The sequence below is a fragment of the Sinocyclocheilus grahami genome, unplaced genomic scaffold (assembly GCF_001515645.1).
Source record: "Sinocyclocheilus grahami isolate Dianchi unplaced genomic scaffold, SAMN03320097.WGS_v1.1 scaffold291.1, whole genome shotgun sequence".
NCBI lineage: Eukaryota > Metazoa > Chordata > Actinopteri > Cypriniformes > Cyprinidae > Sinocyclocheilus > Sinocyclocheilus grahami.
The window spans coordinates 515481-532344 of NW_015505470.1; the positions used below are offsets into that span (position 1 = coordinate 515481).

General features: G+C 35.2%; 1 protein-coding gene across 1 annotated transcript in view; it reads right to left on the reverse strand.

The window, feature by feature from the left end:
• LOC107600782 (ras GTPase-activating protein 4-like) overlaps positions 1-12664 on the reverse strand; it is a 40955-nt gene extending 28291 nt beyond the window's left edge. The window contains exons 1-3 of the mRNA XM_016292750.1: positions 12394-12664; positions 2822-2935; positions 2544-2605 (exon numbers count right to left, since the gene is read on the reverse strand). Of these exons, the coding sequence (XP_016148236.1) occupies positions 2544-2605; positions 2822-2935; positions 12394-12458 (241 nt within the window). The 5' untranslated portion in view covers positions 12459-12664. The remainder of the gene's footprint in view (positions 1-2543; positions 2606-2821; positions 2936-12393) is intronic.
• Between the last annotated feature and the right edge of the window lie 4200 nt (positions 12665-16864).

The window sequence follows — 16864 nt, forward strand, 5'->3', positions numbered from 1 at the left end:
ACTTGTTGGGTCTTTCCCAAAAAGACTCATGGCTGTATTCGATCAAAAGGGTGCTTCTACTAAATACTGAGCAAAGGGTCTGAATACTTAGGACCATGTGATATTTCAGTTTTTCTTTTTTAATAAATCTGCAAAAATGTCAACAATTCTGTGTTTTTCTGTCAATATGGGGTGCTGTGTGTACATTAATGAGGAAAAAAAATTAACTTAAATGATTTTAGCAAATGGCTGCAATATAACAAAGATTGAAAAATTTAAGGGGGTCTGAATACTTTCCGTACCCACTGTATATATATATATATATTTGTAATATACAAATTGTAGGGAACCAGATAAAGAACTGTTGCGGGCTAGATTTGAACCAGCATTACCCACATGAGAAGCAAAGCTCAATATGTTGAGAAGTGCACTACCTCTGACAAAACTGCTGCAGTCCTGAAACGAGGCTAGGGTTGCTGGTCTCTCGATTGTGTTTAGGCTATTGTTAACACTAACAAGCTGAGCCGCATATCCAAACAATCATTATTATACCCTATCTCTCTGAGACACCAACACAGTAAACTAAACAATGTTAATGAATGGTGTTATTTCGCTTTTCTATTCCATCACGGATGGCCTGCGTTGTGTGACTAGTCATCAACACGTCACAGGGGGTACAAAGAGTGATCCTCTCTTCCATTTTGTGCCATGATAATGGATAACCCTGCCGTGTCCTTGCCCCTCAGGCACAACACACATGAGTTGCAAGCCCAGACAACCACAATGACTCACCAGCACCATTCTCAAAACACCACCCCACAGGAACCCCACTAGTACACGAGGCAGTCCTACTACAGTTGATTTAAAGTCAGTTCATGCAGTTTTTCTATTTTTCTCATCAGTATTGTTGTCTTGTTTTCAGAGTAAAACAAGACATTCCATTGTGACTCATTCCATTCCCTAGTTCTCTATGTTGTGAATCAATATATTGTAAACATGAATTTGGGACACTGATGACTTGATTACCTGTGACACACGTAGGCAGTCACACATTAAAACGCAGCTGGTATTATTAACAACATCCCTGTGCATCATGGATCCTTGCTGTAGCTGGAGTACTTTGGTGTACAAAGGTACATTGCTATGAAGTGTATTTTCTTTTCCTTCCATCTTCAGTGTCACATGATTCTTCAGAAATCATTCTAATGTGCTGATTTGCCGCTCAAGAAACATTTCTTACTGTATGTTTATTAATGTTGAAAACAGCTGCTTAATATTTTTTTGATGCATTTGTGTCATGATTCTTTGATGAATAGAAGGTTCAAAAGAAGAGCATTTGTTTGAAATAAAAGTCTTTGATTGATGCATCCTTGCTCAATAAAAGTTAATTTCTTCTAATTCATTTCTGGAAAAAAACATACTGAATGGTAGTGTAACATGCATGACGTTCACATATTAAAACGCTAAAATTAAACATAAATAAATTAACAATTAAATAAATTCCTACAATAACTCCTTCAAATTCCTACATTGTGACTCCTGTGTAAGTTTAAAGGACTGTTCCCCTTTAAAGCAGCACTATGTAACTTTTTCTGTGTTCAAAATTTGCAAAATGTATATAATGAGCGAGTACATCATAAATTCATCTTCCAAACCGCATTTTTGTCTTATTCCGAATCACTACGGTACACTTATAGTAAGTACTTATATTTGGACTATTGTAGCCTGGTCGGTTCTGTTCTGTTTATTACCCGCTAAAGTGCCAAAAGTTACATAGTGCTGCTTTAATGCACATTAGGAATGAAAGATAATTACAAAAGCAAAACAAAATAAAAAAAATAAAGCTTTATTTATATACATTTTCACATTTGCACATCATCTGCATTGCTGATAAGTGAATAGAAGACAAATGGTAATCACTGATTTTGACTGTGCTTTCTGGGATTTTTTTAGGAAGCCAATGTTGTTTGATGGTTGTTTGTCTTTTAATGTAAATCTCTGGCATTTTTCAACTCTTCCATGTCAACCACGTATACATGTCTTGACTACTCAGAGTTGAGGGGTAATCTAATGCCTAAACTTACACTCTAAAAAAATGCTGGGTTAAATATAACCCAGAGCTGGGTTAAAAAGAGACAAACCCAGCTATTGGGTTGTTTTGACCCAGCGGTCAAAACAACCCAACCGCTGGGTCAAAGCAACACAATAGCTGGGTTTGTCCCTTTTAACCCAGCACTGGGTTGTATTTAACCCAGCATTTTTTAGAGTGTAGTATTATGAATAGATGTGGCAATATTAACTAAATATGACTTGAGGAAGTCTGTGGTTTATCACAATCACATGACAGTCAAATGGCTTTTAGTTTAAAGTCCACTTTTATGACCATATGACTACGGGTCTGACTTGATTATTTGTCACAGCTTTCTTGCAACACTCGTCTTGCTGTCTCAATCTTGTTGACACTGAGAAATGCCTTGTTGGCTCTGGATATTGATTTCCCATTTCACCACAGCGAGTGAATAAATTGTGTAAATAAATACTCTCTAGGAAATACCCTCGCTTACCTTGAGGTTTAGCAGTGAGAAGCTCCTTACTGATTGACACCTTCCCAATTACATCATCTCGGCTGTGAACAGAACAGTTTTTCAGACAGCAGGTATCCATCAAGCAAACATAAGTACTAAGCATTATATGAATCACAGTTACACTGCTGTTAAATTTAATAAGCTTAATTGTATCAGTAGTTAAAAAAAGTGTGTGTTTTCAGAAAACAGTATTTTTAAAGAAAAATATCACACTTCACCTTCAACCAAGTAGTACATAGATTAGTGTAGGTTCAGACCTGAGAGAGTCCTCATCCAGGACATAAAAAGACACCGTACGAAAGTAGGGAGGAAGATGGACGGTGTATTCTTCACCCCAAAACGGAGACAATGTCTTCCATATTGTTGCTGTCCTAAAAGATGAATGAAAAAAACAAAACAAAACAAAATTATTACTCTGCACACAATGTGGGAAAAGTTAAAAAATCATCCTGGTGTGTCTATAAATGAAAAATGCCATCCTCTGAAATATTGGACATCAAATTTTTTTTTTTCTTTTTTAAGAACAAATAAAAAAAGAATGAACTAAAACTAAACAATTAAAAAAAAACGTATTTAACTGAAATTAAGCTTAAAAAACATAAAATATCATTATTAGATAAAAGCTTAAATTTTAAAAACTAAAATGAAAGTAAGACATGCATTGGCAACTAAAATGAAATACTAAAATTACTAAAACTGAAAAATAAAAGTTAAAAAGCTAAATAGAAATATACATATAAAAAAAACAGCAAAAGCACATGGCAAAATCACTACAATTTAAATTAAAATATAAATCTAAAAATGAAAGCTAACTGTAAATATTACCATTTAAAATATGAAATACTATAAATAATACTAAAACAACACTGATCTTACTAGTATACATCATACATATCTCTAGTCTAAATGAATAAAGAATGTCTGGAGAATCGGTATAAAGATGATGATTTCTATTTAAACAATAACAAAACCAGACAGCAGTTTTATTTTAACCACAGTGATAGGCAGACAGGTGGTTTGCATAGAAATGTCAATATCTGATCAGAAAAGATTAGCGTTTTGTTAATCTCTTAAGGCAAATATGTTTCGTAAAGACAGCATATCACATTTTCACTCTTGCGGCAACAGACTCACAAGGCTTATTTACTGCGGTAAGGATCCTGTGGAAACAAACATCAGACTACAATCGATACTTAACACTTATTTACCTTCAGATTTGGTATTCCAGGGAAAGAATGTAAATTATTGACCCAAAAAAATCACTGTGGCTCAGAAAACACTCACACTCAGTATTGTTCACTATTGATATCAATAGAGTGATTGTTAAACCTTTCAGTTCAGCTGGAAAATAAGTTATTTTTATAAGCACTCGGAATAAAGTGAGTCACAAAAGAGATGGTGGAGTGAATAACAAATAAAACAATGTAATAAACAATGTTGTTCAAAATGCTCTCAGTGGTTCCTAGCAGGGTTTTCATGCATATAAGATGGTTTTTCATTTCTTCTACCTTCTACCTCCTACTCTTAATTCCAATGCCCACACTGTACTTACGGTCACAGCATATATTTTGCTTTTTGAACCTCCACCTCAGACTCCTCAAATCGTAGGTTTGTTTAGTGTGACCTATAGCTGCCAAATGTGGAGGTACACAAGCTCTGGTACAACCACACAGCAATCTATGGAACAGCAGAGATTTCAATTATGTGGCACAAATTAAATTAGCTCTGCTTCACGAACAATAATGTTATTGCATACTGGCAATAGTTATTAATCTCATGATCACACATGATTGGTTTATGCAATCAAGAATTAATTACATGCTAATTATGATGCTGTTGCTCTCATATTTAAATATAGAAAGATATTATACTTTTATGGTTTAAAAGGTTAAATTAAAAATATTTTTGTCTTCTTATCATACACTTCAAAAGTAATGTTTTATTTATAACTAAAAAAATATTTTATAGCCTCATTCCATAGAAGAGCCTTTTCAAGTCCCCAATCTTCCTCTTTGGAGCTTTTAAGGAAACCTATATGAAATACCTTAATATTTTATAATATTTTAATAATTTTAATATGGTAATATTTTATTTCACAGAACCGTTATCAATCCAACCATGATATTAATGAGATTCCAGAGGAAAGTCATTAATGGGGTGTTGGTTATTATAGTTTTTTATTATAGTTATTATAATATCATGTTGGTTATTATAGTTTTTTTTCCTTTTAAAAATATCATGAATTAGTCATTCATAAATCATTACGCTTATGGAGAGCTGCTGCACATGACATTTTACAAACTGAACTAACCTTGTCATATAAAGGTCAAATTATGTCATATTTTAAGAGAATTATTGATATTGACATAATTAGGAGGATCTTCAAGGGTCCTCTCTATTATAATAATTTCCTTTTTTATGTTTTTCCTGTTTTTTTGTTTGTTTGTTTGTTTTTGCACATTGTTCTCTTCCCATTATTTTGTTGCTCACACAACATGACTTTGATTTGGCATAAAATATAAAATAATATTTCACCAAAACTTCTTCATAGACCCTTTTCGCAGACTGTGGTGTGTTTCAATGATCATCTGCATCACATTTTCTTTTTATAACTACTCTTTGTATTATATTACCTTTGCATCAAATTACAAAAAAAGTAAAAAATAATGCTGCTGTGAGGAAGTTTCAATTCAGCAGTTATAGTAGCGACCGTAAATTTGATATTGTTCTCTCTTCTGACTAACATTATCAGTCTCGCTCTATTTTTCCTCTTTTTGAAATTCATTAAAACACTGAGTTTTTCTTTGCTATTTGAGTAAATAGGAATGCAAAAATATATTTGATGTAGTCTCCCATTCACAGCTGTAGAACTTTGCCCAACTATGATGACTTACTCTTCTGAAAAACCCTGAAATGTGAAAAGGTTATATTTAATTAAACATTATGCTAAACTACTTGCAGATCGTTTTTTGACTTCATCCTGTACAAACCAATTAAGCAAATTCCACTGGGATGAATGGCAAATGCTAACACATAGACTCCTAGGAACTATACACTCCTCAGCTTTAAATTTCAGATATAAAATCATGACGTCCTCTTCTTTGTCACATGTAAAATACCTTTTTGCATCTATATAGTGGGCATTTCCAATTTTAAAAAAATGACTCCTATTTTCATTTCGACATCCCACTGTCTGATAGGTGAGCATTTGTTCATTGCATGCCTTCTCAGACGAGCCGTGAATTGACAGAGAGCATGTGTAGAGATGTCTGTTGTCACTGTGAGGATATTGAAATTCCTCTGTGGAGGTAATGACTGCCCTTGGCAACTTTGGTGAGCTGTATGAGTATTTGTGTGCTAGCATGTGTGTGTGTGTGTGTGTGTGTGTGTGTGTGTGTGTGTGTGTGCTGAGGGAGAGGAGAATGAGTGCATCGTGTGGTGATTCATCTTCGCCTGTTGTTATCAGTGTAATGGGGAAACCTGTGGCTGTCAGAATCAGGTGCTACATCAAACAGCACTGTAGCTTGGCAGTTGAACCACATACTATCATTCTCATGCCACCTGCAAGAGATGATGACAAAAGAAGGAAGAGGAGAGATTCCTTTCTCATTCTCTCTGCTTCTCTTATCTTCTGTAGCCATGATGTCCTGTTTGGGGAGTTTGAGACCCCAGAATCATTTCATTAGTTAAACACATACTTGAAATTTAAAGTCAGCATGAAATGAAAATACACTCTATTTTGTAAAATGAATCTTTGACCATGCAATTTTTATTTAAAATGTCATCAAAACTCAGCCTTCCAGTGGAAACGACAGACATATGTCAAACTCCTCTAATCATTTAGTTAACTTAAGATGCCAGATGACTCAACTGCCAGATGAGTCCTCTGCACAATGTGACTTTGCTGCAGCCTGGATTTGAACTGCTGGTTTTCGTCTGGCCAAAGGAGAACTGGCCCCCCGACTGAGCCTGGTTTCTCCTAAGGTTTTTTCTCCATTCTGTCACCGATGGTGTTTTGGTTCCTTGCCATCACTGAATTCAATGATGCACTGCCTTTAACTGAAAATTGAGTGATTACTATTGTCATTTTGCATTATTGACACACTATTTTCCTAATTAATACTGTAAAGTTGCTTTGACACAATCTATATTGTTAAAAGCACTACATAAATAAAGGTGACTTGACTTGACTTAAACCCGGCCCTTCACAATCGACCGCAAGTTCAAATTCCTTTTTCAACAACATGGAGAGAAACAAGTCCCCTTTTCTTTTTTCTTTTCTAAAATCTGTTAAACTCGGATGCACATCACAATACATAAGAAAAGATCTGTCGCTATGTTCATTTCAATATGACTTTAAATAACAGGTTGATACTTCTTAACTTTATGATAAAAATGCCACCTGACTCAAATATAAACTATGTAATAAGGACATTTTTGTAACACTTTACTTGAAGCATTTATAGAAGGTATTATTAAAGGGGTCATATGATGCAATTTCAATTTTTCCTTTCTCTTTGGAGTGTTACAAGCTCTTGGTGCATAAAGAAGATCTGTAAAGTTGCAAAGACTAAAGTCTTAAATGCAAAGAGATATTCTTTATAAAAGTTCAGAGTCAACCACGCCTACCTAAAACAGCTCGTTCTAACACGCCCCCACATACCTACGTCACGATGTGGGAAGATTTGTATAACGCCACCCAAATGTTCACGCAAAGAAAGAAGGCGTAACTTTTATTCTCGCTGTAGTATTGTTGTTGCCGCCGCCATGTTGTGAAGGCGCTTGTGTGTTTTATTGTGAAAGCGAAACTACTTTGTTTGGCCTTCTAAAAGAGGACGATATCCGCTTCTTTATGCCTAGAGCTGATCCGTGCTGGTCGCTGAGGAAATACATCAACTTTGTGCTGTGGATCGGCGGATCGGCTTTCACCGTGGACGAAGCGGAGTCCAGCCCGGGGTCATCACATGTGGTTGCCGCAAGCCCTCCGGACGCTCCTTCGTCGAATTCGCCAGCCGTACCGTTCTCAAGACCGCCCGCCTCTGCACACTCAAGCCGGCCTCTGCTAACTCTAGGCCGCGGCTCACTCTAGGCCTCCGGCCTCCGCTCACTCAAGGCCGCGGTGTGTGACGCTGTTTCATTGTGAAAGCGAAACTACTTTGTTTGGCCTTCCAAAAGAGGACGCGACTACAAATCAGTTGTTAAGTTGTATTTACAACACTGTTCCATAACAGTTTAACCCAAATATTCAGATGTGTGCAGTGCATTTTATGGAGGATTGTTTCCTGATCATGGTAAAGTAACATTAGACTACAATGCCGGCTGTTCTGACTCACAGACTGTAAGTACGTTTTTTATATTTAAAGAATTTGCCACTGACGATTCAAACGCGAGTTTTGAGCAGTGTAGAGTAGCACTTGTAGTTTGTAATTTCTCTGACCACAAATGCAGACATGGTTTTATGTTTACGCGGCGCGATGCAACGCAATGCATAAAAAGACAGAATAAGTCATTATAATCCGTAATTATGTCCCCACTGGATGCATCAAATGCCTCGTTTATAATGGGTTTTAATGTTTATGTTTCGTCGCTCTGGCCGGACAGGGCATCACACTCCGGTAAAGGGGCGTAACATTTCCGTCACACGCTTGAGATATTCGGCCAATCACAATGCATTGGATAGCTGGCCAATCAGAGCACACCTCGCTTTTCAGACCGATGAGCTTTGTAAAAATCGACGTGTTTCAGAAAGGCAGCGCATAGAGGAGAAAAAATGATGTACAGTATGTGGAAAATAATGTTTTTTTTAACCTTAAACTGCATAAACACATTTCATTACACCAAATACACAAAATAATGTTCTTTTTAGCAACATCATATGACCCCTTTAAGTATATTGTAATTATTATGCAATTGTAGTGTAAAAAAAATTTATTTATATATATTGATTTCTAATACTCAGATTTTTATTTTAGAGTAAACATTTTGTTTAATAATTTAATTTAGTAAAATAAATAATAGAATTTTTAAAAAGTATTATGTAATACACCAGTCTGTTGTTATAGCAGAATAAAGCCAGACAGGTTTATCAGTTGTATAAGCCTGAAGGGCTTTATTTTGCTATAACAACCGGCTAGATGTACATTATCCCACTTATTACACGGCTACTTGCCACAAAACTAAATAATTAGACATGAAATATTGATCTGAGTTGAAATATTTGAATGCAAAGCTTCAGTGAAGAAATCAGTTGCTAGCAAGTGGCAAGTTCAAACTACCGACATTAAGAGCTATGGTACAGTCATACTACTTATTGCACGGCATTTCACCACATAAATAATTATGACTATAAAAGATATTGATGTAAGATGAAACCAGGATGACATAATTAAATATTTGTACAGAGAATATTGATTTGAGTTTTAATATTTTATTAGCCAACCAAACGCAAAGCTTCCATGAAGAAAAATGTTTCCCAGCAAGCGCATAGCATTTACCTGCAGTTGCAGTTACCCGGATGAGCATGTGTTATATTAGTTTTTACCGGTTTTTATCAGGGAATAACATACCTCGGAATGTGGTGCCTGACCAATCAGAATCGAGTATTCCACAGAGCCGTGTAATAAAATATAATAATATAATATGTGACCCTGGACCTTTCCATTGATGTATGGTTTGTTAGGATTGGGCCAAATTTGGCTGAGAAACAACTATTTGAAAATCTGGAATCTGAGGGTGCAAAAAAAATCTAAATACTGAGAAAATCGCCTTTAAAGTTGTCCAAAGGAAGTTCTTAGCAATGCATATTACTAATCGAAACTGAAGTTTTGATATATTTTCTGTAGGAAATTTACAAAATATCTTCATGGAACATGAATCCTAATGATTTTTGGCATAAAAGAAAAATCTATAATTTTGACCCATACAATGTATTGTTGGCTATTGCTACAAATATCCCTGTGCAACTTAAGACTGGTTTTGTGTTCCAGGATCACATATAATAATAATACATTAATTATTATTGTTGTTGTTATTTTATATCCAAGTTGATATATAATTACAAAAAATACAAACAAAAAATGATGATGACTGACAACAATATCTAGTAGGCCTATCTGATTGTATCTCTACTTATGATCTTGTAAATGTCCCAATCAAGGAACATTTATCTCAGAAAACAAGTGCTCATATTTCCTGTGCCTGGGTGCTGATTGCTCACCACCTGCTTGATTATAATTAGCTCACCTAAACAGTTCAGAATATGCAAGCTAATCTTTCCAGAACCTTGCAATCATTTAAAGAAATCCAAAAAGGTGCGTACTCTTTACTAAAGCTCACCCAGGTCCTGTGTAAATAAAGCATGTTTGTAGAGAATGTGTACAATCTGCCATTGTGCACTTTTGGCAATGTCACCACAGTGTAAATGCAAACACTCCATGCAACATCTGCTCCTGCAGTTCGGCCCACCAACTAAACAGTGCAGCAAATTTGATAAGTGACTAGTTATTTAATCTAATCATACAAGGAAGTGGAATCAGTAACTCAGGAAGAGAAGGGCAGCGAATCACATTTTCCTCACATTGACATGACCACAGTGCTAAATGTTAATATGGATGACCTTACTAACCAATAAAGTAATTTCCTCACAGAATGTGGGAGAGCTGTCCTTTCCACAAATGATTTTGTGTTATTCACAATGGAATGCTGCCAATTCTAAACAGGGAACCAATTAACAAGCTTATTTCATTTATAATGCTCATTAAGGGTTTGTAAAGGGTGTTTATGCAGTGTTTTGGCATGAGCTTAAAAAAAAATAAAGTGTAAAATATCTGAATATAATTGACTGAATCTGATGGTATGATTGATATACTGATGAATAATATCTGATGATTAAGAGAAATGCATTATATTTTTTCTGTTGTGTATTTCGCATCTGTGCCAAAAGTGAACAAATTACACAATAAAACAGCTTTTTAACTTACATTCATCAGTTGATCAACCGTTCCGTACATATAGGCTATGATTTTCATCATCTCTAAAAAAAATAACTGAAACATCCATTTAGAAATATTTATATAACGTCATATTTATATGATAATGCTCGTAATATAATAATAATATGTGTATCACTTGTAGATGCACTTTCATTTATTTGTGTGTTCGCATACAGATATAGGACATATAAGCTATTTGTTCATGTTTATGATTAAAATGCCAGAACGTTTTTTTTATCAATTCATAAACAGTATTTATTTTATACTGTAATCCATCCATACAATGTATTGTTGGCTATTGCTACAAATATCCCTGTGCAACTTAAGACTGGTTTTGTGTTCCAGGATCACATATAATAATAATACATTAATTATTATTGTTGTTGTTATTTTATATCCAAGTTGATATATAATTACAAAAAATACAAACAAAAAATGATGATGACTGACAACAATATCTAGTAGGCCTATCTGATTGTATCTCTACTTATGATCTTGTAAATGTCCCAATCAAGGAACATTTATCTCAGAAAACAAGTGCTCATATTTCCTGTGCCTGGGTGCTGATTGCTCACCACCTGCTTGATTATAATTAGCTCACCTAAACAGTTCAGAATATGCAAGCTAATCTTTCCAGAACCTTGCAATCATTTAAAGAAATCCAAAAAGGTGCGTACTCTTTACTAAAGCTCACCCAGGTCCTGTGTAAATAAAGCATGTTTGTAGAGAATGTGTACAATCTGCCATTGTGCACTTTTGGCAATGTCACCACAGTGTAAATGCAAACACTCCATGCAACATCTGCTCCTGCAGTTCGGCCCACCAACTAAACAGTGCAGCAAATTTGATAAGTGACTAGTTATTTAATCTAATCATACAAGGAAGTGGAATCAGTAACTCAGGAAGAGAAGGGCAGCGAATCACATTTTCCTCACATTGACATGACCACAGTGCTAAATGTTAATATGGATGACCTTACTAACCAATAAAGTAATTTCCTCACAGAATGTGGGAGAGCTGTCCTTTCCACAAATGATTTTGTGTTATTCACAATGGAATGCTGCCAATTCTAAACAGGGAACCAATTAACAAGCTTATTTCATTTATAATGCTCATTAAGGGTTTGTAAAGGGTGTTTATGCAGTGTTTTGGCATGAGCTTAAAAAAAAATAAAGTGTAAAATATCTGAATATAATTGACTGAATCTGATGGTATGATTGATATACTGATGAATAATATCTGATGATTAAGAGAAATGCATTATATTTTTTCTGTTGTGTATTTCGCATCTGTGCCAAAAGTGAACAAATTACACAATAAAACAGCTTTTTAACTTACATTCATCAGTTGATCAACCGTTCCGTACATATAGGCTATGATTTTCATCATCTCTAAAAAAAATAACTGAAACATCCATTTAGAAATATTTATATAACGTCATATTTATATGATAATGCTCGTAATATAATAATAATATGTGTATCACTTGTAGATGCACTTTCATTTATTTGTGTGTTCGCATACAGATATAGGACATATAAGCTATTTGTTCATGTTTATGATTAAAATGCCAGAACGTTTTTTTTATCAATTCATAAACAGTATTTATTTTATACTGTAATCCATTGTTAAAAATATAAAAAATAAAAAAGTAGCATGATTATAATTTTTTTCTTTCTTTTTTTTAACTGGTACTATATGTAGCTAATATATATGATATTTCTGTCAAATCCAATACTGCTTTCAGTTTCTTTATCATCGTGTATACTGAACACGTCTTCCAACATATCTCTGTGCAATTCATCTTATAATTATCCCATAAAGTCATCAGCACTTACATGTCCTTGATTGGCAGGTTCTTTCCTTCCACAATCCTGATGAATAGTGTGCTTCGTTTAGCCATGCTGTCATTCAGAGAATATATCACGCGCCGACACTTCTTATTCCTTCAATAACACGCATGTTTATAAGCATTGCACAAATGGCAAATCAACTGTTCTATCAATAAAGCTTGTCATGCATAACGCCGTACTGAGAAGCAGCACCGCCGGTCGGTCCAGTGGTCGTCTACACAATCCACGCGTTAGACACGGGTGGGTTTGATCTCTGTGGGTTGTTTGTAGGAGGAGTGACTGACTGGATTACACACTTGAAGAGGTATTAAACAGACGCGACGCGACAAAACTACAACGCTCTCTTTCGAATCAACACTACTGGTTATAAACTACAAGACAAGTACGCGACTGTATAGGCGGCTTTGTTGAATGTTGTAGCTACTTTTTTTTGCGTCGCGTCAAGTGGAGACGAGGTGTGGCGCGACGCGACGCGTGAAATGAATTCTACAGTGTGAGGGGAAACGGAGTAATTTCTTAAGCCTCGACATTAACAAGAGCTAACATAGCAGAGATAAGCAAACAATGGTGTTCATATAGACTACTGAATAGTAAACACTAGGTATTTACTCCAGTAAATATTTCTCAGCGTTGGTTCATTTTTGAAAGTCAATTTTTGTTTCGATTGTATCTTGAAGGGCTGGCTACAGAAACCAGTTGAACATTTCCAGCGTTATTATTGTCTAATAAAAGATAGAGTTTATTGAACGCACGTTCTCACATAAGACGCACTGTAAAAAAAAAAAATCCCGTAAAAAAACGGTAAAATTCCGGCAGCTGGGGTGCCGGAAAATTACCGTAAAATAACGGCCATATTAAATAACAGTAATTTTCCGTAATTCAAAAATATAGTGTTTTGCTGTCATTTTACATGAGATTTTCTTCAGCGTTTAATGTTCAATAAGGAGCTTTACTTAAATACTGTGGAAAGTTAAGTAAAAACCATGAAATGATCATTAAGTTTGAACATTGCTTTAATTCAAATAATCAGCCGTAAGTGCAAAACAGTGGGGTAACAAAGGAACCAGCCTATTACAGGATTTTCAGCTCAATTTAAACAGTAAAATAACTATAAAACACAAAACGATTAAAATACTAAAGGCTGCGAGTGTATCTGACAACTGCCCTATTAAAAATGTGACAACCTGCCCTGACTTAACATTTACAGTTCATCTTTTGAGTTAAAATCTAGTACCTTCATTATATAGGCCAGGCTAGCTGACAATGGTCTGAATGTATGTCAGTGTGGTTTTATTGTGTTCACTTGGTTAGCCAAAGATATGATGATATTGGAGGGCATAATTCAGAAGAAAAAATGCCCTAATTTAAGAGGGTTTTGAAATAGATGTTTGAAACCAACATAGGAACACACATTTTGGACATCCATGGAACCGTTCCGTTACTAGGTTTCGTTTCTAGTGGAAAAGCGTTCTTTAGATTATTACAATGTTTTTCAGACTATATGAAGAAGAAGAAAAAAGGTTGTTTTAAGAACTGTTCACTTAAAAGGTTCTTTACTTTTTAGGGAACCCATACTGGTTCTTTTATGGCATCACTATGAAAACCCCCTTTTTTAACCAAGAGTTTATTTGAGGGCAGCTATCTACTTCCCTCTTATTTCTTTAATTAAATATAAAGGCATAATCTTTATAAAGGCATTGCTAGATCCCTTTTTTACTGTGGCACAAGCCTTGGTGAAATGCTAAAGTGCTTTTTTCTAATGATTCAGTATACATATCATTTAGTGTTAAAAAAAGCAGTAGAGAAAATGTTGCGTTCAAAATAGTGATTCAGAACATAAGAGAGCTGTAAGTGTAATATGTGTGCTTCCTTTTTCACAGAGGTATTATGCCTCAACACGAGTTATTTTTGACTGATAAGCTCATGATCTGACCAAATAACCCCAGTCTGCCATCATCATGGAAAGACACTTCACTTTAACTGAAATGACTCACATAAGAACAAAAATACTAGCAAAACTGAAAGAAAATATCTTTCTAGCTGTTTTTGAAGGCTGACAGCCTCACTAAATGCATGCAGCTGAATAAACAAGGTGGAAACGATTCCTTGATTATGGTCTTTGGAGGAAATCAAAGCATAGACTCGCACATAATGTCAGCACTCACATATTCTGATATGCACAAGTGCTGTCAACATGAGCAGGTGGAAGATCAGGAAGTGTTCCTTTATCATGGAAAAAGGAAGGTGATTCACTGACGAATCACAACATCGTTTCTTTCCAGACGGAGATAAATAAACAGACCAAAATGAAAGGGAAGTTCACACAATAGGAGTCTTGATTCAAAAACATTCTCAAACATGGTAAAATGTTGGAGAATGTTTGAGAATGTTGTATAGGCTCCAGTGAAGTTTTCCTTAAAATTATATGTTTTTACAAAATAAAGGCGAACCAGAGGCCACGTAATTCATGCATGTGAGTGTGGGCACGGCTGACTCATTGATCCAGGAATACAGATGCACCTTTAGAGCTGTGACCAGAGGAGGGGATACGCTGTGTGGGCTTCTTGTGACTCACCAGTCTATCAAAGAGTTACCCAACGCAGCCCTGTTTTTAGATATAAAATGTGTGTGTGTGTGTGTGAATGTGAGTCGTCGTTTAGCAGAGGCTTTTCATCTGGAATATGAGGATATCCCATGTTTTTGCATATTATTTCAAGTAACACTTTACAATAAGCTCCCATTAATTAACAATTGCAAACATTAAATTAGCAATATATTTGTTACAGTATTTATTAATCCTTATAACATTGGTTAATAGGCTATGTGTTATGTTAGTTCATGTTAAAGGAATAGTTCACCCAAAAATTTGAATTTGCTGAAAATGTACTGACCCTTTGGCCATCCAAGATGTAGATAAGTTTGTTTCTTTATCAGAACAGATTTGGAGAAATTTAGAATTATAATTATCATTATTATTATTATCGTTCAGCAAATGTAGCACTTGCTCATCAGTGGATCCTCTGCAGTGAATGGGTGCCGTCAGAATAAGAGTCTAAACAGTTGATAAAAACATCACAATAATCCACAAGTAATCCAGATGACTCCAGGCCATCAGCTAAGGTTTTGTACAGCGAAAAGCTGCATGTTTGTAACATATTCATGATGTTTTAACTTTAAATTTCACTTCTGGCTAAAATATAAATCCTCTCAATATTGCTTTGTGCAGTGAACAGTCATCTAGTCTGAATCAGGAGAGAAACATGATTACAAACATGATATTTTTATCAGCTGTTTGGACTCATTCTGACGGCACCCATTCACTGCATTGGTGAGCAAGTGATGTAAAAAGTCATGATAAAATGTATTATGGGGTGGCGATTTGCAATTTGTACGGAAACGTAAGCATGAAGCCCAAGAATAAATCTGACCATCAATGGGGCATAAGCAGTTAAAAGTGGATTTTGTCCAAAATAAGCAAATAATAATCAGATTTTATATTTTAATACAAAGGTTTCCAAAGGTAGAATTTGAAGGCTCCACTCCCAATATTACAACTGTTCCAAGAGCTTAATTAAGCCTAAAAATAAGGCTTAAATTTAAGGCAGCATTATAAATAAACTTTTACTTCATTCGATACTGAGTAGTATCAACAAAAAGAGTAATTAAAATGAGTTACCCAATATTTGCTTGTTAAGAGTATAATTAAACTTTACTCGCTTATGAAGTTGTATTACAGTTAGGATGCTTCCAGAAGTTGACTGTATAGGCTTATTATTAAACATGCAGTTTTTATTTTCCAGAAACTACATGGAACGGCTGTACTTTTGACTGTACTCCAAAACTGTTTAAGCAAGATTTCAGCATAAAACGTGATTAACAATCATTTAAAAAAACTTTAAGGGGTCATATGATGCGATTTAAATTTTTCCTTTCTCTTTGGAGTGTTACAAGCTGATTGTGCATAGATAAGATCCCTGAAGTTGCAAAGACTAAAGTCTCAAAACCAAAGAGATATTCTTTATCAAAGTTAAGACTCTGCCATGCCCCCTTAAAATGGCTCATTCTAACACGCCCCCACATATCTACCTCACTATGTGGAAATATTTGCATAATGCCGCCCAAATGTGCACGCAAAGAAAGAAGGCGTGGTTTCAGTAACCGCAGTTAGTGTTGAAGCAGCATGTCAGAGAGACGCTGTGTGTTTCTAGGCGAAAGCAAAATCACTTTATTTGGCCTTCCGAAAGTAGATGTATTTAGGAATCTTTAAGATTACTTACAAAAGAACAGCAATGCATTTTATGGACGACCGTTTCGTGAACCTAGGAAGGAGGTAATTCTGACTTTGCTATGACAATCCGGCGCTTCTGAATCAGCTACTGTTTTGTTACTAGTTTAAGTATTTGTTATGGACTGTTCAAATGCAGAGTTTTGCGCATCGTGTGTGTGTGTGTGTGTG